Raw genomic sequence first — 25,578 nt, 5'->3', positions numbered from 1 at the left:
CTCATAAAGCAAGAAAAATCTCAAATAAACAACCTAACCTACCACCTAAAAGAATTAGAAAAAGAAAAACAAATGAAACCTAAAGTCAGCATAAAGAAGGAAATAATAAAGATCAGAGAGGAAACAAATAAAATAGAGATTCAAAAAAGTTAGAAAAAAATCAATAAAACCAAGAGCTGGGATTTTGAAAGGATAAACAAAATCGACAAACCTCTGGCCATTCACCAAGAAGAAAAGAGAGAGGACCAAATAAACAAAAAAAGAAATGAAAGAGGAGAAATAAAAACCAATACCACAGAATACAAAAAAGAAACCATAAGAGAATACTATGAACAATTATATGCCAATAAATTGGACAACCTAGAAGTAGTGGACAAGTTTCTAGAAATATAAGGCCCATGAAAACTGAATCAAGAAGAAACAGATAATTTGAACAATTATCACTAGACTTGAAATAGAATCTGTAATAAAGAAAAAACTTTACAAACAAAAGTCCAGGACCAGATGGTTTCATTGAGGAATTCTACCAAATGTACAAAGAAGAACTTATACCAATTCTTTTCAAACTCTTCCAAAAGACTGCAGAGGAGGGAACACTCTCAAAATCATTCTATGAAGACACCATTATTCTAATACCAAAACCAGACAAAGATACTACCAAAAAAGAAAATTACAGGCCAGTATCTTTGATGAACACAGATGCGAAAATCCTCAACAAAATATTAGCAAACTGAATGCAACAACACATAAAAAGGATTATATACCATGATCAAGTTGGATTCATCCTAGGGTCACAAGGATGGTTCAACATACACAAATCAATCAATGTGATACACCACAGCAACAAAAGAAAAGACAAAAACCACATGATCATCTTAATAGATGCAGAAAAAGCATTTGATAAAATTCAGCATCCATTCACAATAAAAACTCTCACCAAAGTGGGTATAGAGAAAACGTATCTCAATATAATAAAAGCTATTTATGACAAATGCACACCAACATAATACTCAACAGGGAAAAGCTGAAAGTCTTCCTGCTAAAATCTGGAACAAGACAAGGATGCCCACTCTTACCACTTCTATTCAACATAGTATTAGAAGTCCTAGCCACAGAAATCAGACAAGAAAATAAATAAAAGGTATCCAAACTGGCAGGGAAGAGGTAAAATTGTCATTATATGCAGATGATATAATAGTCTATATAGAAAACCCTAAAGACTATTAGAACAGATAAACTAATTCAGCAAGGTAGCAGGTTACAAGATTAACGTACAGAAATCTGTTGAATTTCCTTATTCTAACAATGAAATATCAGAAAGGAAAGTAAAAAAAAAAAAAAAATCCCTTTTAAAATTTTGTCAAAAAAAAAAAAAGTAGGAATAAACCTGACCAAGGAGGTGAAAGACTTACATGCTGAGAACTATAAAACATTGATAAAGGTAACTGAAAATGATTCAAAGAAATAAAAAGATATCCCATGTTCTTGAACTAGAAGAATTAATATTGTTAAAATGGCCACACGACCCAAAGTAATCTACAGATTTAATGTGATCCCTATCAAATTATCCATGACATTTTTCACAGAACTAGAACAAATAATCCTAAAATTCATATGGAACCACAAAAGACTCAGAATTGCCAAAGCAATCCTGAGGAAAAAGGACAAAGCTGAAGGCATAAACCTCCCAGACTTCAGACAATACTACAAAGCTACAATAATCAAAACAGTGCGGTATTGGCACAAAAACAGACATAGGATCAATGGAACAGAATAGAGAGCCCAGAAATAAACCCACACAGCTACAGTCAATTAATCTTCAATAAAGGAGGCAAGAATATACATGGACAAAAGACAGTCTATTCATTAAGTGGTGTTGGGAAAGCTGGACAGCCACATGTAAATCAATGAAGTTAGAACACTCCCTCACACCATACACAAAAATAAACTCAAAATGGCTTAAAGACTTAAATATAAGACATGACATCATAAAACTCCAAGAAGAGAACATAGGCAAAACATTCTCTGACATAAATTGTACCAAAGTTTTCTCAGGTCAGTCTCCCAAGGCAAAAGAAATAAAAGCAAGAATAAACAAATGGGACCTAATCAAACTTATAAGCTTTTGCACAGCAAAGGAAACCATAAACAAAATGAAAAGACAACCTACGGAATGGGAGAAAATATTTTCAAACAATGCAACCGACAACAGATTAACTTCCAAAATATATAAACAGCTCAAACAGCTCAATATCAAAAAAACAAACAACCCAATCAAGAAATGGGCAGAAGACCTAAATAAACATTTCTTCAAAGAAGACATACAGATGGCAAATAGGCACATGAAAAAATGCCCAACATCTCATTATTAGAGAAATGTAAATCAAAATTACAATGAGGTATCACCTCACACCAGTCAGAATGGCCATTATCAAAAATTCTACAAATAATAAATGCTGGAGAGGGTGTGGAGAAAGGGAACCCTCCTGTACTGCTGGTGACAATGTAAATTGGTGCAGCCACTATGAAAAACAGTATGGAGGTTCCTTAAAAAACTAAAAAGAGAGTTGCCATATGATCCAGCAATCCCACCCTTGGGCATATATTTGGAGAAAACTCTAATTCAAAAAGACACATGCACCCCAATGTTCATAGCAGCACCATTTACAATAGCCAAGACATAAAAGCAACCTAAGTATCCACTGACAGATGAATGGATAAAGAGGATGAGGTACATATATACAATGGAATATTACTCAGTCATAAAAAAGAATGAAAAAATGCCACTTGCAGCAAAATGGATGGACCTAGAGATTATCATACTAAGTGAAGTAAGTCAGAGAAAGACAAGTATAATATGATATCACTTATATGTGGAATCTAAAAAAAAATGATACAAATGAACTTATTTACAAAACAGAAACTGATTCACAGCATAGAAAACAAATGTATGGTTACCACAGGGGAAAGGCAGGGCAGGGGGTACATTAGGATATATTAGAATATAGATAGACAGATAGATAGATATAAATCTATCTATCTATCTATTTGCTTATTACTCTGCTGTCTCTACCCACTAGGATCGAATGACAGGACATGACAGCAGGAACATTTTTCCTTCCATTTCTTTAGCTCCTAAAAAAGTACCTGGCACATTGTAGACATGCAATAAATATTTGTTAGAAGAATAGGCAAATGAATTAGTGAATCATTACATTTATCTTAAATCCTAAATATTTGTACATATATGTATTTGTATATGTACATGCATAGAAAGAAGTGTGAGAAGGCAGTGTCACTGTGGGTAGTGATGCCAAAAAAGGGCTTTAACTTTTTATTGTACATGTTTGTATACTATCAGAATTTTTTTATTAATGATAATATATCTATGTATTACTTATGTTAAAAGGTAAATAAATAAATGCTTAATATTTTTAGTTTATTCACAGTACAAAGTACTTTATTAAAATTTAATTTTGTGTGTGTGACATGCATCTGTGTCATTTTTATAATGCTTTATAAAAATAAAATTTATGTTGATAGGCAGCTTATAGTTTCTCACACAAAAAAATTGTTTTTTAAGTCAAATATATATCATTTACCAACCCTTTTGTTTTGAAGTTCAGTCTCTGTTCCTTGTCATCCTTTTCAAGGATTGACTAAGACTCCCTAGGCTTCCTTACAAAGACTCTTCAAGGGTATCTGAAGACTTGCCAGGTAGAGACTGACACACTCTCAAGTAAAGATAACATTTGAATTTTAGTTGTAAAAGTTTGGAAACTTATTTCTCACCTTAGAATGTTATAGCTTAAAATAAGCATCAAAGGCTATAGCACAATTCTATGAAAATTTCTTGATATTCATTTTAGCCTTTAAAAAAGGTTAACTGTATATGGTATTCAAAATATTATCTAAGGATAACAGGCATATTGAACTTATACTGAACTGCCCAGATTTCTGAAGCATTCATATCTTACCAGTTTCTTGAATATATTAAAACTAAAAGGATAAATATAATTCAACTATGTAAATCAGACCTATACTCTTGTGAAATAAAATTTGTATTTTATGGCAAGACAAGAAAAAGTTAAACATAAAAAAGTCTTCTCTGTCCTTTGGCCTCCTCTCTCCCTGCACTGTGCATTGTGTATCTGCATCATGCATCGACCAAACCTCCCCCCATTGGCAGGAATACCTGCTCAACCATAAAGAGCAACATTCTCCTCGCATCAACAAGACAACTAATTCACTTACATATAACAAACATAAATTTATGTTTACTTCAAACTGTGTGTTAAAGCCAGTGGTGCAGTGAAGTTGGCTCCAGAGAGAGAGAGATTGTATCATCTCTTCCCAGTTCAGCATTCAGTGACAACAGGTTGATAGCTTGAAACTGGCCAAACTGGGTGTATTTATATCATGGAAATCAGGAAACCCTACATATTAGGGCTTTTATTCAGGGATGGAGCAAACCATTAAAACATTTAGCGTCACACCACTGGCTACGACCCACTACTGGATCATGAAATTAATTTAGTGGATTGTGATCAATATTTTACACAATAGGAAGAAATAGAATAAAGAATACCAGCACACACACCTTTCAAAGAACAAATATTAACTAAAAAGAATAAAAAGTACTTTTTAATAAAAGTTCAGTACCAGTATTATTTATCTATTTATCTATCTATATACATACTAGATAGTGATATAAAATATATTTAATGTGGGTCTGAGTAAAACAAATGCAGAATCACTACTATAATCAAGAGAACAAATACAATTTTCTTCCAAGAACACGGTTTACAACTTTGTGGTCATCATATGCTTTGTGGTGAAAGATAACATGCTTGGGAGAAAAAAATATTGTAGTTAATAGGTGAATATCTGTAATCTTTTTGTTTCTTCTCAAGGAATAATAAAGAGAGGAGTTATAATTTATAATCTGAGGTTATAGAGGTTTAAAGTTCAATAAGACCTCTATCTCACCAGGGTAGTGTGTTTTCATCATTTTGCTCTAGTGATCTCTGGAATGTAAAACTTCCCTAACCTGTTTCTTAACTTTGCTATGAAGGGCAAAGCCAGCCTAAAAATTAATTCTCAAACTACTTATTTCAACATAATTATTTTTTCTCAAGATGTCTTATCAAATACTTTTGTTCCTTCTTTAGTTTTAAACAGTGTTGAATCAGTTTTTCCTTAATTTATAATTTCACTTCATGCCATTTCTTTAATTGAGCACTTACTATAATACCACATATTATGGTGAGTGTTACGCATTAAAAGAAAAGTTTTAAAGATAAGCTTTTTCTCTTAGAGGAGCTCAGAGTCCATCATGAGAGAGAAAAACTAAACAACCTATGGTTGAATAATGTGGTGGTACCAAAGCAAAAGAATATATGGAGAAATCACTGCACCTCTCCTTTAGAGAGTTATTCCTCTCAACCCCCAAAATTAGGACACAGAGAGAGGAGACAGGGAAGAAGGAAGGAAGGAGCTGCTGGTAGGGTGGGCTGGGGTGGGGGGAGAAGAAAAAGGATGTTTCTGCAGATCCTTTTAGAAGCTATTCAACAGTCATTTTTAACGCCTGTCTACTCTGCTTGCCCCAAAACAGAAACTGAAAAAGTCAAATATTCACTTTGTCAGACTCCTTTGCAGCCAGAAGGTACCCTGTGAATTATGTCTAGACAATGAGACATGAGGCAATTCTGCTAAGAAATTTCTGGACGGATTTTTTTCCTCCTTGACAAAAGGAGAGAGATGCTTGAGAAGAAAGGCTCTAATTCATACCTACTTCTCATGAAGACATGATGCTTACAACTGCAGCCGTCACCTTGTAGCCCGGAGAGGGAAGTCTAGATGTGAGCCCAGTGCCCTGATGTCAGGAAGCCAGTGAACCAACCCTAGAACTGCTACCTCCTGACTGCTGATTATGTGAGATAATGACTTTATTGCTTATGCCACTGATAAGTAAACTTGCTATTATTTGTAGGGGAAAGTATTTAAATTGATACAGGTATGGTTAACCACTCGCTTGCTTTCCAAGATGTGGCTCTTCAGAAGTCACATACCTCTACATTACAGGCAGAATTCATCCTGAAGCTTTCTCAACCTCCTTTCTCTCAGTGCCCATGTAGCCCACACAGAAAATGATTAGAAATAAAATAAGAAGCTAATTATGGGAGAGGGGGAAGATGGTGGAAGAGTAAGACGTGGAGATCACCTTCCTCCCCACAGATACATCAGAAATACATCTACACGTGGGACAACTCCTACAGAACACCTACTGAACGCTGGCAGAAGACCTCAAACCTCCCAAAAGGCAAGAAACTCGCCACGTACCTGGTTAGGGCAAAAGAAAAAAGAATAAACAGAGACAAAAGAATAGGGACGGGACCTGCACCAGTGGGAGGGAGCTGTGAAGGAGGAAAGGTTTGCACACACTAGAAGCCCCTTTGTGGGCGGAGACTGCGGGTGGTAGAGGCGGGGAGCTTCGGAGCCACGGAGGAGAGCACAGCAACAGGGGTGCGGAGGGCAAAGCAGAGAGATTACCGCACAGAGGATCGGTGCTGACTAACACTCACCAGCCCGAGAGGCTTGTCTGCTCACCCGCCAGGGAGAGCAGGGGCTGGGAGCTGAGGCTCGGGCTTCGGTCGGAGCGCCGGGAGAGGACTGGGGTTGGCGGCGTGAACACAGCCTGCAGGGGGTTAGTGCGCCACGGCTAGCCTGGAGGGAGTCCGGCAAAAAGTCTGGAGCTGCCTAAGAGGCAAGAGACTTTTTCTTCCTTCTTTGTTTCCTGGTGCACAAGGAGAGGGGATTAAGAGCGCTGCTTAAAGGAGCTCCAGAGACGGGCGCGGCTAACAGCGCGGACCCCAGACGGGCATGAGACTCTAAGGCTGCTGCTGCCGCCACCAAGAAGCCTGTGTGCGAGCACAGGTCACTATCCACACCTCCTCTCCTGGGTGCCTGTGCAGCCCGCCACTGCCAGGGTCCCAGGATCCGGGGACAACTTTCCCAGGAGAACGCACGGCGCGCCTCAGGCTGGTGCAACGTCACGCCGGCCTCTGCCGCCACAGGCTCGCCCGCACTCCGTACCCCTCCCTCCCCCCAGCCTGAGTGAGCCAGAGCCCCCGAAGCAGCTGCTCCTTTAACCCCGTCCTGTCTGAGCGAAGAACAGATGCCCTCCGGCGACCTACACACAGAGGTGGGGCCAAATCCAAAGCTGAGGCCCGGGAGCTGTGCGACCAAAGACGAGAAAGGGAAATTTCTCCCAGCAGCCTCAGGAGCAGCGGATTAAATCTCCACAATCAACTTGATGTACCTGCATCTGTGGAACACCTGAATAGACAACGAAGCATCCCAAATTGAAGAGGTGGACTTTGAGAGCAAGATTGATTATTTCTTCCACTTTTCCTCTTTTTGTGAGTGTGTATGTGTATGCTTCTGTGTGAGATTTTGTCTGTATAGCTTTGCTTTCACCATTTGTCCTAGGATTCTCTCTGTCCACTTTTTGTTTTGTTTTGTTTTTTACTTAAAAAAATTTTATTTCTTAATAATTACTTTTTATTTTAATAACTTTATTTTATCTTACTTTATTTTATCCTCTTTCTTTCTTTCTTTCTACTTTTTCTCCCTTTTATTCTGAGCCGTGTGGATGAAAGGCTCTTGGTTCTGCAGCCAGGAGTCAGTGCTGTGCCTCTGAGGTGGGAGGGCCAACTTCACGACACTGGTCCACAAGAGACCTCCCAGCTCCACATAATATCAAATGGTGAAAATCTCCCAGAGTTCTCCATCTCAACACAAACACCCAGCTTCACTCAACGACCAGCAAGCTACAGTGCTGGATACCCTATGCCAAACAACTAGCAAGACAGGAACACAACCCTACCCATTAGCAGAGAGGCTAGCTAAAATCATAATAAGGCCACAGACACCCCAAAACACACCACCAGACGTGGATCTGCCCACCAGAAAGAAAAGATCCAGCCTCATCCACCAGAACACAGGCACTAGTCCCCTCCACCAGGAAGCCTACACAACCCACTGAACCAACTTTAGCCACTAGGGACAGACAACAAAAACAATGGGAACTACGAACCTGCAGCCTGCAAAAAGGAGACCCCAAACACAGTAAGATAGGCAAAATGAGAAGACAGAAAAACACACGGCAGATGAAGGAGCAAGATAAAAACCCACCAGACCTAACAAATGAAGAGGAAATAGGCAGTCTACCTGAAAAAGAATTCAGAATAATGATAGTAAAGATGATCCAAAATCTTGGAAAAAGAATAGAGAAAATGCAAGAAACATTAAACAAGGACCTAGAAGAACTAAAGAGGAAACAAGCAATGATGAACCACACAATAAATGAAATTAAAAAAACTCTAGAAGGAATCAATAGCAGAATAACTGAGGCAGAAGAACGGATAAGTGACCTGGAAGATAAAAGAGTGGAAATAACTACTGCAGAGCAGAATAAGGAAAAAAGAATGAAAAGAACTGAGGACAGTCTCAGAGACCTCTGGGATAACATTAAATGCACCAACATTCAAATTATAGGGGTCTCAGAAGAAGAAGAGAAAAAGAAAGGGACTGAGAAAATATTTGAAGAGGTTATAGTTGAAAACTTCCCTAATATGGGAAAGGAAATAGTTAATCAAGTCCAGGAAGCACAGAGAGTCCCATACAGGATAAATCCAAGAAGAAACACGCCAACACACATATTAATCAATATGTCAAAAATTAAATACAAAGAAAACATATTAAAAGCAGCAAGGGAAAACCAACAAATAACGCACAAGGGAATCCCCATGAGGTTAACAGCTGATCTTTCAGCAGAAACTCTGCAAGCCAGAAGGGACTGGCAGGACATATTTAAAGTGATGAAGGAGAAAAACCTGCAACCAAGATTACTGTACCCAGCAAGGATCTCATTCAGATTTGATGGAGAAATTAAAACCTTTACACACAAGCAAAAGCTGAGAGAGTTCAGCACCACCAAACCACCTTTACAACAAATGCTAAAGGACCTTCTCTAGGCAAGAAACACAAGAGAAGGAAAAGCCGGACAATAACAAACCCAAAACAACTAAGAAAATGGGAATAGGTACATACATTTCGATAATTACCTTAAATGTAAATGGACTAAATGCTCCCATCAAAAGACACAGACTGGCTGAATGGATACAAAAACAAGACCCATATATATATGCTGTCTACAAGAGACCCACTTCAGACCTAGAGACAGATACAGAATGAAAGTGAGGGGATGGAAAAAGATATTCCATGCAAATGGAAACCAAAAGAAAGCTGGAGTAGCAATTCTCATATCAGACAAAATAGACTGTAAAATAAAGACTATTAGAAGAGACAAAGAAGGACACTACATAATGATCAAGGGATCGATCCAAGAAGAAAATATAACAATTGTAAATATTTATGCACCCAACATAGGAGCACCTCAATACATAAGGCAAATACTAACAGCCATAAAAGGGGAAATCGACAGTAACACATTCATAGTAGGGGACTTTAACACCCCACTTTCACCAATGGACAGATCATCCAAAATGAAAATAAATAAGGAAACACAAGCTTTAAATGATACATTAAACAAGATGGACTTAATTGATATTTACAGGACATTCCATCCAAAAACAACAGAATACACATTTTTCTCAAGTGCTCATGGAACATTCTCCAGGATAGATCATATCTTGGGTCACAAATCAAGCCTTGGTAAATTTAAGAAAATTGAAATTGTATCAAGTATCTTTTCCAACCACAACGCTATAAGGCTAGATATCAATTACAGGAAAAGATCTGTAAAAAATACAAACACATGGAGGCTAAACAATACACTACTTAATAACGAAGTGATCACTGAAGAAATCAAAGAGGAAATCAAAAAATTCCTAGAAATAAAAGACAATGAAAAAACGATGACCCAAAACCTATGGGATGCAGTAAAAGGAGTTCTAAGAGGGAAGTTTATAGCAATACAATCCTACCTTAAGAAACAGGAAACATCTCAAATAAACCACCTAACCTTGCACCTAAAGCAATTAGAGAAAGAAGAACAAAAAAACCCCAAAGTTAGCAGAAGGAAAGAAATCATCAAGATCAAATCAGAAAGAAATGAAAAAGAAATGAAGGAAATGATAGCAAAGATCAATAAAACTAAAAGCTGGTTCTTTAAGAAGGCAAACAAAATTGATAAACCATTAGCCAGACTCATCAAGAAAAAAAGGGAGAAGACTCAAATGAATAGAATTAGAAATGAAAAAGGAGAAGTAACACCTGACACTGCAGAAACATAAAGGATCATGAGAGACTACTACAAGCAACTCTATGCCAATAAAGTGGACAACCTGGAAGCAATGGACAAATTCTTAGAAATGCACAACCTGCCAAGACTGAATCAGGAAGAAATAGAAAATATGAACAGACCAATCACAAGCACTGAAATTGAAACTGTGATTAAAAATCTTCCAACAAACAAAAGCCCAGTACCAGATGGCTTCACAGGTGAATTCTATCAAACATTTAGAGAAGAGCTAACCCCTATCCTTCTCAAACTCTTCCGAAATATAGCAGAGGGAGGAACACTCCCAAACTCATTCTACGAGGCCACCATCACCCTGATACCAAAACCAGACAAGGATGTTACAAAGAAAGAAAACTACAGGCCAATATCACTGATGAACAAAGATGCAAAAATCCTCAAAAAAATACTAGCAAAGAGAATCCATCAGCACATTAAAAGGATCATACACCATGATCAAGTGGGGTTTATCCCAGGAATGCAAGGATTCTTCAATATATGCAAATCAATCAATATGATACACCATATTAACAAATTGAAGGAGAAAAACCATATGATCATCTCAACAGATGCAGAGAAAGCTTTTGACAAAATTCAACACCCATTTATGATAAAAACCCTGCAGAAAGTAAGCATAGAGGGAACTTTCCTCAACATAATAAAGGCCATATATGACAAACCCACAGCCAACATCGTCCTTAATGGTGAAAAACTGAAAGCTTTTCCACTAAGATCAGGAACAAGACAAGGTTGCCCACTCTCTCCACTCTTATTCAACATAGTTTTGGAAGTTTTAGCCACAGCAATCAGAGAAGAAAAGGAAATAAAAGGAATCCAAATCGGAAAAGAAGAAGTAAAGCTGTCACTCTTTGCAGATGACATGATACAATACATAGCGAATCCTAAAGATGCTACCAGAAAACTACTAGAGCTAATCAATGAATTTGGTAAAGTAGCAGGATACAAAATTAATGCACAGAAATCTCTGGCATTCTTATACACTAATGATGAAAAATCTGAAAGTGAAATCAAGAAAACACTCCCATTTACCATTGCAACAAAAAGAATAAAATATCTAGGAATAAACCTACCTAAGGAGACAAAAGACCTGTATGCAGAAAATTATAAGACACTGATGAAGGAAATTAAAGATGATACAAATAGATGGAGAGATATACCATGTTCTTGGATTGGAAGAATCAACATTGTGAAAATGACTCTTCTACCGAAAGCAATGTACAGATTCAATGCAATCCCTATCAAATTACCACTGGCAGTTTTCACAGAACTAGAACAAAAAATTTCACAATTTGTATGGAAACACAAAAGACCCCGACTAGCCAAAGCTATCTTGAGAACGAAAAACGGAGCTGGAGGAATCAGGCTCCCTGACTTCAGACTATACTACAAAGCTACAGTAATCAAGACAGTATGGTACTGGCACAAAAACAGAAAGATAGATCAATGGAACAGGATAGAAAGCCCAGAGATAAACCCATGCACATATTTTTGCACTTTATTTTTGATAAAGGAGGCAGAAATGTACAGGGAAAAATGACAGCCTCTTCATTAAGTGGTGCTGGGAAAACTGGACAGGTACATGTAAATGTATGAGATTAGAACACTCGGTAACACCATACACAAAAATAAGCTCAAAATGGATTAAAGACCTAAATGTAAGGCCAGAAACTATCAAACTCTTAAGAGGAAAACATAGGCAGAACACTCTATGACATAAATCACAGCAAGATCCTTTTTGACCCACCTCCTAGAGAAATGGAAATAAAAACAAAAATAAACAAATGGGACCTAATGAAACTTCAAAGCTTTTGCACAGCAAAGGAAACCATAAACAAGACCAAAAGACAACCCTCAGAATGGGAGAAAATATTTGCAAATGAGGCAACTGACAAAGGATTAATCTCCAAAATTTACAAGCAGCTCATGCAGCTCAGTAACAGAAAAACAAACAACCCAATCCAAAAATGGGCAGAAGACCTAAACAGACATTTCTACAAAGAAGATATACAGATTGCCAACAAACACATGAAAGAACGCTCAACATCATTAACCATTAGAGAAATGCAAATCAAAGCTACAATAAGATATCATCTCACACCGGTCAGAATGGCCATCATCAAAAAATCTATAAACAATAAATGTTGGAGAAGATGTGGAGAAGAGGGAACCCTTTTGCACTGCTGGTGGGAATGTAGATTGATACAGCCACTATGGAGAATAGTATGGAGGTTCCTTAAAAAACTACAAATAGAACTACCATACGACCCAGCAATCCCACTACTGGGCATATACCCTGAGAAAACCATAATTCAAAAAGAGTCATGTACCAAAATGTTCATTGCAGCTCTATTTACAATAGCCAGGAGATGGAAGCAACCTAAGTGTCCATCAGCAGATGAGTGGATAAAGAAGATGTAGCACATATATACAATGGAATATTACTCACCCATAAAAAGAAAGGAAATTGAGTTATTTGTAGTGAGGTGGGTGGACCTAGAGTCTGTTATACAGAGTGAAGTAAGTCAGAAACAGAAAAACAAATACCGTATGCTAACACATATATATGGTATCTAAGAAAAAAAAATGTCATGAAGAACCTAGGGGTAAGACGGGAATAAAGACACAGACCTACTAGAGAACAGATTTGAGGATATGGGGAGGGGGAAGGGTAAGGTGTGACAAAGTGAAAGAGTGGCACGGACATATATACACTACCAAATGTAAAAATAGATAGCTAGTGGGAAGCAGCCGCATAGCACAGGGAGATAAGCTCGGTGCTTTGTGACCATCTAGAGGGGTGGGATAGGGAGGGTGGAGGGAGGGAGATGCAAGAGGGAAGAGATATGGGGACATATGTATATGTATAACTGATTCACTTTGTTATAAAGCAGAAACTAACCACTGTAAAACAATTATACTCCAATAAAGATGTAAAAAAACAAAAGCTAATTATGTAGTACAGGGAAAAAAGCAAAAAAGAAAGGAGAAATTAAAATAGGATAGAATTATTAAAGTCACATCAATTTAATAAAATCTTAATAAACAAAACAGCTGATATCTGCATAAAAAGACAGCTTATAGAAAAAGTGGGAGATGCCACATTTATCTTACGAGTACCTATATTTACTGAACCTTAACACTAAATAAAGGACTTTAAGGATAATGCTGCTCCTTCAGACGAAAGGTGAGCACTTTACAAGAGCTGGGACACTCAAAGACAACTCAGCCTAACCATATCCCAGAGAAGGAAAACAGCATCAGGTCACTTTATTCGACTGTGAACAAGTTATAGAGCACAAAACTGAAGAGAGGGAGGCAGGGATTCGGGAACTGTCTGAACCCACAGTACACATTTACCGATCCCCAAACTGTCTCAGTCTCTGCCAAATCAATGTCCCGACCCAGCTGCTAAACTCAAACTAACCAAGCTTTTCCATATTTAAGGAGCACTGTTCTTAAAGCCAGGTGAGGGCTAGAACTAGTGCTTGGCCTCTATTCTGTACCCTGGAAGAACTAGCATTTGTGTACTCCCTGAAGAGCATCTTCCCCTACTCACCCCTATTTATGCCCACACAGTCTGCCTATAATTTTGTCTCAGGTTCTCATTTAGATTCTATTCCTCTGATAAAACTGGTACCATTCAGAATGCTAACACACTGGGTTATAGCCCTGATGGTTTAAAATTTAACAGAATCTCCCCAGAGGCCAAATCCTATCCATCTACCCCAGCTCTGAGTTTTAAGAGTGTGAATCTAAGCCAGAATGACTGGGCTAAAATTCTAACTCCTTCACTTATTAACTGTGTGATCTTAGACAGGTTACTTAACCTCTCTGTGTTTTAGTTTTCTCATCTGAGAATGAACATGATGATAACAGTACAGTCAGCTTTCCATATCCATGGGTTCCGCATCTACAGAATTCAACCAGCTATGGATTGAAACTATTTGGAAAATAAATTCCAGAAAGTTCTAAAAGGCAAAACTTGAATTTGCTGTGCACCAGGCAACTATATACATAGCATATGCATTGTGTTAGGTATAAGTAATCTAGAGATGATTTAAAGTACACAGGAGGATATGAGTAGGTTATATACAAATACTATGCCACTTTATGTAAGGAACTTGAGCATCCATGAATTTTGGTATCCACAAGGGTCCTGGAACCAATCCCCTATGGATACCAAGAAATGACTGTATTACTTTGCAGCGTATTATGAAGAATAAAGTAATTAATAAAAGTAAAGTATTATATTTGAAATAGTTTTTCACTCATAGTAAATGCTCATCATTTTTTTTTTTTTTAAGTAGAACTCTTTCATTTTCACTGTCCAAACGTCAGTCAATATACTGGGAGAGCCAGAGAAAGCCCTTGCCATAGTATTTATTAACCATCATGTGTAGTTTTACATCTGATCAGAAACTCCTCCTGCATGTGCTCCAATTTTCCAATAAGACCCTTTGATGATAAATGTCAGCTCATATCTGACTGGAGTTTGCCTTTTGAATACCAGCATCAGCAGCTAGCTACCTCCTTTGCGGTGAATGCTTCTCTCGCATTAGTTCTCCTAGCCTTGGTCCCACGATTTCAGGTTTCCCCACTGTTCACTGCTAGCGTCCCAGTGAATCTCATGGTTGAAAAATCACAGGCCTTAACAACTTCTGCTTTTGGTCATGTTATTGTTCTGCTCAAAATTCTCATTTCCAAAATGGACTTTCCATATGAGGTCTTTTTGAACTGACTCCTGCTTTTCTTTTCCACCTCATATCACACTTCTGTACTTTATATGAATCACGTTATCACCTAGAATATTCATCCATCTCCAATGAGTGCCCTGCCATGCCTTAACCCACCTTGTTCCTAATACTTGGAATGCTCCGCTCCATTTTTTTTTTTTTTTTTTTTTTTTTTTGCGGTACACGGGCCTCTCACTGTTGTGGCCTCTCCTGTTGCAGAGCACAGGCTCCGGATGCGCAGGCTCAGCGGCCATGGCTCACGGGCCTAGCCGCTCCGCGTCATGTGGGATCTTCCCGGACCGGGGCACGAACCCATGTCCCCTGCATCGGCAGGCGGACTCTCAACCACTGCGCCACCAGGGAAGCCCTCTCCACATTTTTGTCTACCTAAATCCTACCCCACAAAGCTCAATTCAAAAGTTACTATCTTCACAAAGCTCTTCCTGATTTCCTAACAGGAAATAATTTTTACCTTCTGGCTGGAATAGCTCTTTTAACACTTATAGTCTCTTTTTCTCTTACCTCTAAGAAATCACTTATAAATCGTATATATTCATATATATAAAATTTGTTATTCTTTGTTGTTGCAATTATTGTTGGCTTGTTGTATATTCATAGTGCCCAACAGTTACAGTCTCAAGGTAAAAGTTTCACCAAAAGAGAAGCATTCAGAACAAGACCTTACATCTACCTGTACTAGATAGGGTACCACAAAAGAGCTTAGAACATAGGTCTTTAAATAAGATAGAAATCTTTTTCTCTTGTCATAGTACAGAGAGAGGCAGGCAGTATAGAGCATGTTATCCAGAGACCCATATGGGTCAGGCTGCTCTGACATCCTTGAAGAGTTAGCTACCAACTTTAGTATCAAGGTGATTGTTATTCCTTAGCCAGTAGGAAGAGTGAAAAAAAAAATAGGGGGGCAAGCAGTTCCCTTTTAAATATATTGCACACAGGGCTTCCCTGGTGGCACAGTGGTTGAGAGTCCGCCTGCCGATGCCCCTGTCTGGGAAGATCCCCCATGCCGTGGAGCGGCTGGGCCCGTGAGCCATGGCCGCTGAGCCTGAGCATCTGGAGCCTGTGCTCCGCAACGGGAGAGGCCACAACAGTGAGAGGCCCGCGTACCGCAAAAAAATAAAAATAAAATAAATAAATAAACAAATAAATGAATTGCACACATTATCTGACTCACATTCTACTGGCTTGAATTTTCTCACATGGAAGACAGGGACTCTAGCTGTGTGTCTGGGTGATGTTTGCTCTACTAAAACTAAGAGGAGTTATATTATTAAAAGAAAGAAGAGGACAATGGATATGATTACATTCTGTTACATGTAAATACTGTTATATTACCCACACTCCTTACCACTCTCCCCCTTCCAGGGACCTATTCATGCATTAATATTACACATGTGTGTACACACACACACACACACACACACACACACACACACACACACAGAGGCAGACAGTGCTAAATGCCTACCAATATCCAGTTTCTCCTTCTTCGTTACTCACAGAATCTTGATTTTATTTGGAGCTGCAGTGTGCCCATCTAGGAGGTTACATTTCCCAGCCTTCTAGAGACGGCCTATGGAGGAGAGGAACTTGTTGGGTAGAATTTCCAGGGAAGTTCTTTAAAGGATGCTGTCTCACATGGGAAAAGTTCTTCCATCTTCATATTTCTTTCCATTTGAACTACAATGGCTGGAGCAGCAGCAGCCATTATGTAACCATAGTGAAAGGCCAATAAAACTGCAGAGACCTTGGCCCTCACACCCTTGAACCATATGAACCAATGTCAGCTACTACCTTACAGATTTTCTAGGAAAATAAGAGAAAAATAAATCCTATGTGATTATGCTACAACAGTTCCATTTCCATGTATTTAGATGTCTGTATTTATAAAACTTCCCCAAAATATGATCACTCATATATAAAGCTATCTCAAATTATTAAGCATGTTCAAAACTTTGCCCTGAAACTTGGTCCTTCCTTAGTTTTTCCCATCATGTAAGCTGTACCATCACCTACCCAGTGGCTTGGAACAGAAATCTGATAATAGTCCTTGACAATCCTTCTCCTTTATCTCTACTCCTCTACATAATCTTAAATGTTTCAATCTACTCTATTTCTACTACAGCTGCTCTAACTTTAATCCTTATCCTTGTGGTCTCAACTTACGAGAGTCTGTCCTATGGGACTCCTCTCTGTGTTTGCCTAAGTGCAAGTTTTATCATCTGTAACCCACTCCTTGCAGGGCTTTGAAACCAAAGCTCAAGTTTGCCATGGTATACAAATACCCTTAGTAGCTTCAGCATTTCCATCATCTTTGTGGACTCCTACCTTCTCCTGTATATTGACCTGATAAATACTATGTATCTTTCCAGTATTTCAATGCTTTTAAGAAATGAAATTTAATTACATTCAGTATTTTTAGTTGAATGGGGTGAGGTGCAGGCAGGATACCTAGCCAGCCAGATTTGGTGATTTACCTTTTTTTTTTTTTTAAGTTCTGAGCTTACATTTGGTAGATTTTAATCAGTAGAAATTCCAAAGGCCAGAATTTGGGAAGTATTCCCCCACAAAGATTTGAATTTGCTTTGGCATGGGACTGACGGAAGACTGCCTTGTCTCATTCAATGTCATGGCTTAGTATGAGCTTTTCAGGTCCAGCTCCCCCACCACGTAGGGGCCCAACGTTAGTCTCTAGATCCCAATGGGACCAGCATTTGCCTCAAGACAATACCATCTGCTATCTTATGGCTCACAGTTCCCTGCTCTAGTTTCAACTCCTCTTCCTCTCTCTTCCCCTTCTCTCCTTTTAATTTTTTGGTTTTGATTTTTCTTGATCCAGGGAGATTTCCCTTATTTTTGTAGAGTCAGCAATGCTTAAAAAAATACATGTTCTAATTTAGGCAGGGTCTAGCTGAACTATAGCAGGAGAGTTCCTCAGAAAAATCATACACGGCTGGAAATGGAAGTAAAGCACATGCTCTTTTGAAAAAAGAAACCACACTTTATTCTTCTACATCCTCCAAACTTCTAGCATTAAAAGATGAAAGCAAACAGAGAGATTTGATTAATAAAATACATATTATATGAGATAGAAAATACTGTTAAATCTTTACTGAAAAGACAGCAATTGTGTGCACTGCTGCAATGATGAGATTAATTCACTGCTATTTACTTGACTAAGAAATTAGTCATACCTTTCTGTAGCTACAATACATGGTGTAATGCTGATAATAACTAGCTAATACTATCTTAGGAGTTTTTAACAGTATATACTGAATATCCAAAAGATCTCAAAATATAAGATACATTTATTTTTAAGCAGTATGTTACAATTTCAAATAACACGCTCAAAGTATTTTCCTTCAACATCCAGATACCTTTCCAGGTGAAGTACCTCTAAATTTAAAGCAATGAAACCAATTGTTAATTCTAAAAGACACTGAAGATGACTATATAAGAATCTAGCCTCCTCCCTTAAAATTCCTACTGGTGACATATTGAGAAACAATTTACAGTAAGAAAGGTATCATATCCCCTTAACAAATTTCTATTTGATACAGAAATGGCAGGACCAGATTGAAAGATGCCGCTACAAGATGATCTACAGCCCTCCTTTGGTTAAAAAAACAAAAGGAGATGGAGAGCTCTAGGGAGGATCACCTTAATTCCCCGGTAAAACATTAAGGCCGGAGTAAACATGAAGGTAGGCCATAGGCTTTCAAGGGTTACACCACTCATATTTGACTCTGCAGATCTGCAGTATTTGGAGGCACTAATGATATTAGCAGACTCCCTGACATTGGGCTGGGAAGAGGTAGGGAGAGACCAAGCACAAGTCTCTGCCCAGACAAGGGCTGCTTCTAGAAGGAGCTCCTATTAAGGCCACTCAATAAGCTCTATGAAACCACCTGATCTGACTTTCTAGGACCCCAGCTCTTTCTCTACTCGTGCTACACTCCTAGGCCTCAGATATGATCATATAAACATACAGGAAAAGAAAATTACCATTCATTCTTCGGACTGGGCCTGAATGACTCAGTTACAGCACTAACATCAATTTCTGACAGAATACATAGCAGGTTGACACGTTAGGCTGAAAAAACACATACACATGATAAAGTCCAGAGGCAGAAAAAAAGCGCTGCTTCTGTCTTGTGTTCACTTTTAACAGAAAAAAAAAAAATTTCCCAGGAAACTCTCTAGTAGATATGCTCCTCATTGATAAGAACTGTGTCTCATATCCTTTCCTAAATAAATGGAATTACCATAACTAATTTAGATTGAGAGTCACGTATTTCTGAGGCTATAGCAGGGCTCAATCTTCCTAATAACTGATGCTTGAACAAAATCATAGTTCAGTTAGCAAGGAAGAAGAGAGATGTGGATCTGGATAGGTAACCCGTAGTGTTTGCTCAGCATGTTTCTACCTTTATGGGAAAAACAACCAAAAGAAGTTCTCTCTCAAACTTCAGGGGGAAGATATAATATCAATATTTCAAATTAATTATGATAATGATAATCAATATTAAGACAAAACACTGAAACAAGTCAAGCTTGGGAAAACATATATATTCTATAAAGCACTGCATTAAATAATACTGTTTCTGGTATTTTGTGTTCTCCTAGGAACTACTGGCTTATAATGTATAAATATTTAAAGCAGTTTTTAAAACATATGGTAGAACTTTGGTATTCATAATTGCTCAGAGAGTTTTGAGGTATTTTTGAAAATTAACATTCATGACAGACCACCTCTATGGTCTACCACAGCATACTGGGTAAACATATTCATGTAAAACACATATTGTTTACATAGTACACATCATCATAAAAAGTTGCAGTGTACATACCAGACTTTTCTACTGTACTATGTTGGACTATTAATAACTCAAATTTACATCCCAAAGGGCAACACTGCCCCAATCCAAACTTAAAAACAGCTGTGCAAACAAACTGAGGGTTAGAGGCAGGTGTGTAAGATATGAAGGGAGAGACACATGCCATACTTGATTATTCAGAAATATAACTCCATGGAACCTAGTCCTAGACATATGACAGGAAATACACTAACCTTGTCCATGCGAACACCTTGTCCTATAAGTTAGTTATTTTAATATAATGATCAAACTGTACAGTGGTGGATTTCTATTTTAGCAAGGAATACTAGGACTATATAGCATATGCCATATATACAAAATAAGACCACATCCATATTCCATCTTTGCAAACAGTCACTGCTAAATAGACAAGAACAAACTGTTTGCTGTTGTCTGCCTTCACACACACACAGACATCACTGCTCATCAGTAAAGTTAAGCTATCAAAATTCTAGTGGTGCTCATAATAATTATCTTGGACATTCTTTTCTTGTTCTACATTTTTCCCCTTGATTTTGTCTAGTTTCTAAACCTTAACTTTATTGTGCATTTATGCCCTCTATGTTTGGTTTCCCCGGGTTTTCACTCTGAGCTCTATGCTTCAAGGACTTTTGGGGGGGTGGTTAATTACTTTGCACTCTAGACTCTGATATACCCTTGTGGACCCTTCTGGGTTCAGCCTTTGGTTTGGATATGCAAACGAGCACGTGAGCAGAGTCCACCTAAGTCTCTGCATGGGAGAGTTTAACTACGAATAACCTTGAATATATTTCTATAGAACAACTTCTAAAATTCTGTCTTCTTAGGAACCATAACAAACACTTGTTTTCAACGATGCTGTTCATCAGAATTACCTATAGTGCTTCTTAAAAATACTTATATTCAAATCCCACCCTTAGAGATTATACATTAGAAGGTCAGAAGGGGGTCCCAGGCATCTAGACACCGAAACTGTCATATACGATCCAACTGGGCAGCCAGAGTTGAGAAACACTGTTATAAAAATTGCAGGAGATGGTTCATATCTTCTCTCCTTTTACTATAGCCAAGATAAGGCAAGAAAAATGGAAACAGGGGTCTGGGAAAGAGAGAAGGGAGTGACTTTTGCCAGCTGGTTTTTGAGATGAGAAACTGTGGCAGTCCAAAGCGAGACAAAACTGCAACAGGAACCAAGGTTGCTTTTGTTATTCCTATCACTTATTTTTCTCCTATCTCTTGGCTTTCCAACTCTTTCCTTCCAAAGTATTTGAAGGTACTCACATTGCATACATCTTCACCTAATTCATCATATCACTTAGTCCTGTTTCTTCCTGCTTGCTCTTTGTTTTTCTGACGAGCAAGGTTCCCAACCCTCTGTTCTTTTCAGGTATTTATGAGGAAATCAAATAACATTAAGGTATTACTATTAGCTTTAACCACTTAAGCTTAGTATTGTTTACCTGATAATCTCAATGATTCTCAATGGTTAAGATATTTTTGACAGGAAGGCCTTTCCATGAATTAACTCTGCCTGTAAGAAGGGAAAATGAGAGTTTGTGGCTGCCAGTCACTGTCATTAACAAACATTTCCAACACTTTTTCTTGCCTGAGTCCTGGGCCCAAAGTCATCCTATCGATGCAGTGAACAAGGTAACTGCCACTCAATTATCTATTCAACACACATTGTACAAACATTGATCAACATGAACCATGTTTGAGGCAATGTGCTTAGTTCTGAAGATACAAAAGTGAATAAAAACTAGTGTCTACACTCTACTCATAAATCGATCAAATCTTTCCATGGCAGAAACGAAGTGGGAGAGGCTGAAGATGTGGATGCACTAACCCTTCTTCTTCCTTCAGATTGTGCAAAGGCCTCTCTATTGAATATGCCTTATTCAAAGATATTTCTCATTTCAGTCTGAACACCTGGTCAATAAATTCTTCGAAACAATTTAATGCAATAGTGTGTTAGAAAAGTTAACTAAAGTGGTCTCATAACCCAAAGGTCTCTCTCTAATCTTTTTACTTCGCTCTAAAAATATGTATCTTCCCTTATGTCTGTTTACACTTTATTAAAACACATTATAAATAAGTATAATTAAGAATATTAAACAACTATTTGACTAGGGAAAAAAAAGGTACCTAAAGACTGACAGAAAACGGACAGGCACAGGAGCAACTGGTCACTCTCTTAATTTTTTTCCTACCCTGGCAAGTAGCTTCTGCCAACCCCCTTATCGAACAGAACTGAAGAACCAGACATCAGATGAAAAATGTACCAATGACATATCCTGGTTGTCATAAAATAACGACAGCCACTTAAATCTGAATTTCTTTACATACTCAACAAAAACCAGACAGAGAATAGATAAAATTACTCATAAGCCACATGTACACTACGCATTTTGATTTAAATGTAAGTGAAGAAATAAACATCTCAAGCCAGCAGAACCAGCTCTGGAGATCATTCCAGAAGGAGAGTTAGATGTAGAAAAATGTGCGTGACAGAGAACAGAGCGCGCTGCCAAAAGAGAGGATCCCACTCATGGTGTAAAGTACAGAGATTAGGTCTGAGACCTGACGATACTGAGCAATGGCTGCAAGGGTCCAGCCCAACCAGAGATGGCAGACTTAAGATGTATCACCTAAAGAGGAGAGGGAGGCCCTTTGGAAGGGGAAGGCATTTGGGGGGGGCATGATGATAAAGTGAAAGAAGGAAGCGGGCAACTGAAATTAAAGATCTTACACTGTAAGACAGTATCTTTGAATTGAAAGACACACCAAGTGGCTACACCTACCCTGAACTAAGCCAATTATTAAAAAAAACCCATTTCATTGTACCTATAGAACAGGAAGCTCTTGAACTAAGAACAAAAACTTCCCTACCCAAAATTTTATGCTTGCTGATCCAGGAAAACACTTTGCATTTAATATTTTAAAAGCTGTAAAACTGTGATTGTATTAAAGTATTTTTTTTTCATTTCTTTTAGGAAAGATGCACAATAAGGGCTAAAAACTAATGTAAATATTTGGGTATATACTTTAGAATAAATAATTTTTTAGGTTCACTTTTCCCCCCAATTTTTATCTTGAAAATTTTTTTACTCAGAGAAAAGTTGGAAATAATGGCATGACAAACATATATTCTTCATTTAAATTAAACTATTGTTAACTTTTTGCCAATTTGCTTTCTTTCTCTCACTCTATCTCTATATATGGACAATTTTACTTCTGTGTACTTTTCCTAAAAGATACTTTTTAGAGCCCTGACATAAAAAATTCAAATTCAATTAACTCTTTTCCCCAAAAACCTTTGCCAGTTTTAAGGATGACCTGTTTCACCCAGGCAATTTTTAGTAGAATCATACAATCATCATTTTTACCTGTTGGAAATGACTAAATGACAAATAATCAAATTTTTACAGTCATCTGGGTTTTAAAATTGAGAAAAAGAGCAAGCAATACCATCTATATTCACACAACTTCCTGACCTAAAAATTCTTAGCAAGGGACACTGGATGTTGATAAACACTTCACTAAACTAACAGAAAAGAGAACTGCTAATATTAGTAGATAACCATCTAACCTGAACCTGTGGTTTTGAAGCCATGTGTCTAATAAGAGATATAACATATAAAATGGATCAAAGAGAGGAATTTCAGGAGCTGCTCTGGATGAAGGGTTGTAGGTGCTTTCAGTCCTGTCAACGTACTCTGTACTTTGCTCCTCAGGCCCTTCTTAGCCCAGGGAGCACAGTTTTCATACAATTGCACAGTTTTCTAGCTTTTTAAAATCATAGTATTTTGACCCTTCAAACTACAGTAAGAAACTTTTTGAGGGGACAAATATCAATATTCGTTACAAAATTGAGGCTTTGGAAATGAAAACAAACCTTGTCCATTCTATATTTATGACAAAATAACTTAGCTTTACTACCTTAGTAAATGTATATCTTACAAATATTTTTAAACCGAAGTTCTCTAAAAATACACCACACAAAAATTTCACATATTTGCAGTTTTCGGCATTCATTAAGACCATACTATGACTAAAAAATCTATAATAAAATACAACGCAAGTGATAGTTCATCAAATTTCATTTGATGTAACATTTCTAATATTGCAAGAATATCAGATATTATCTCAAATGTTAATTCAAAGTGACAATAATGTCAACAACAAAAAAAGGAGAGATACAAAGCAGCCATTATGCTCAAATAAATAAAATTATGGGATATGAAGAACTTGTACCTTTATGTGGGTTTTCAAACTCTTCAGATAAGAGGTGGTAGCAACAACCCACACTGCAAACTCCCTTGATTTCAGACTTGGAAGTAAATATTCGCAGAGTATTTGGAGCAAGATCACCACAAGTATGCAGACCTACCATCAAACAATCCTTAAAAAATGAGAAGAAAAAATAAATATTGGAAATTAAAAGGAGGGTTAAAAAACATTTAACTGTTTATTAGAACATGTAGAGCTTTTTAAAATGATGAAATTTTACCTAGAAAGTATTGTATGTCTTTTATTTTCATAACAAATAACTATTGCCTTTAAAGGCAAAATGACCGATCTTTTACCAAAACTGACATAACTTTCAGTTGATTTTCTAGTGTTTTTGGTTACTTACTCATTTGAATTTTCTCTGGTTTCTTTTAAAACTAATATTTGCTTAATGACTACTCAAATTAATGCTGGATCAATACAACGTAGCCTGCATTACTAGGACAAACTTATGATTTGAGACACATTAATACCTTACTAGTCAATTTTTAAAATTCACTTCATCACCCATACCCATCGAAACTTATAAAACATTGTCATAAAAAAAAATTAAGTGTTGCTAAGTAGGCATTTTTACTCCAACACCAAAAGTTTACTTAGTTCATTCACTGCATCAAATATGACAAGATTAAATTCAATATAAAGCTTTTGTTCTAAATTTTATAACACGAATTTTATGTAAAAATTCTATGAAATGTTCTCCTAATTACCCAAAGCGTAATTTAGATGTATACACATACGGAATGGGTGCATAGGCATGGACTCACAGAATCTTGATCAATATACCGTTTGTTTGTTTTAACTCTTCAGTTCCTTAGTTTCCTCTTCTGTAAAATGAGGCTAATAATAGTATCTCACCTCAATGGGTTATTGCAAGACTTTAATAAGTTAATACTGGTAAATGACTTTGTACAATCTCTGGCATCCAGTAAAATTCAGTAAACGTCTTCTATTCTTACATCATCATCATCATGTTATAAATTCAAAATAATAGACATTAAGTTGTAATCAAGTATATTTTTATAACTATCTTCAGAACAAATACAATTTTTTCACTTAAGTTATTTTACCAAAAATGTGATTTTAGCCCATATAATGTAGACATAGACAGAGCTGAAGTGTTACCTTTCTAAAGAAAATAACTGTACCTGTAAGTTGCTTCAACCTGATAGAACATTCTGCCGCTTCAACCAACATTCTCTTCAAAGCACAATTTCTGGAGTGTTGTGCAACTATTTTGCTTTTCTCAATGATTACATAGTTTGGGTAGGTTTTATTTAGACATTATAATGTTATAAATAAAAAAGGAATTCAGAGAGAAAGGGCTTATTGCTAA

At 37.4% G+C, this 25,578-nt stretch overlaps 1 protein-coding gene across 8 annotated transcripts in view; it reads right to left on the bottom strand.

Annotated features, from left to right (window-relative positions):
• Positions 1–25,578, bottom strand: part of METTL25 (methyltransferase like 25) — a 132,151-nt gene that overhangs the window by 77,699 nt on the left and 28,874 nt on the right. For all 8 annotated transcript variants that reach the window (XR_010932511.1, XR_010932513.1, XR_010932510.1 and 5 more), the window contains exon 5: positions 24,207–24,354. Coding sequence is in view for 4 of the 8 variants with exons in the window: in XM_067697472.1 (XP_067553573.1) it covers positions 24,207–24,354 (148 nt within the window). In the remaining 4 variants the exon portion in view is untranslated. The remainder of the gene's footprint in view (positions 1–24,206; positions 24,355–25,578) is intronic.

The sequence above is a fragment of the Pseudorca crassidens genome, chromosome 11 (assembly GCF_039906515.1).
Source record: "Pseudorca crassidens isolate mPseCra1 chromosome 11, mPseCra1.hap1, whole genome shotgun sequence".
Classification (NCBI taxonomy): domain Eukaryota; kingdom Metazoa; phylum Chordata; class Mammalia; order Artiodactyla; family Delphinidae; genus Pseudorca; species Pseudorca crassidens.
This window is presented reverse-complemented; position numbering and strand designations above follow the sequence as displayed.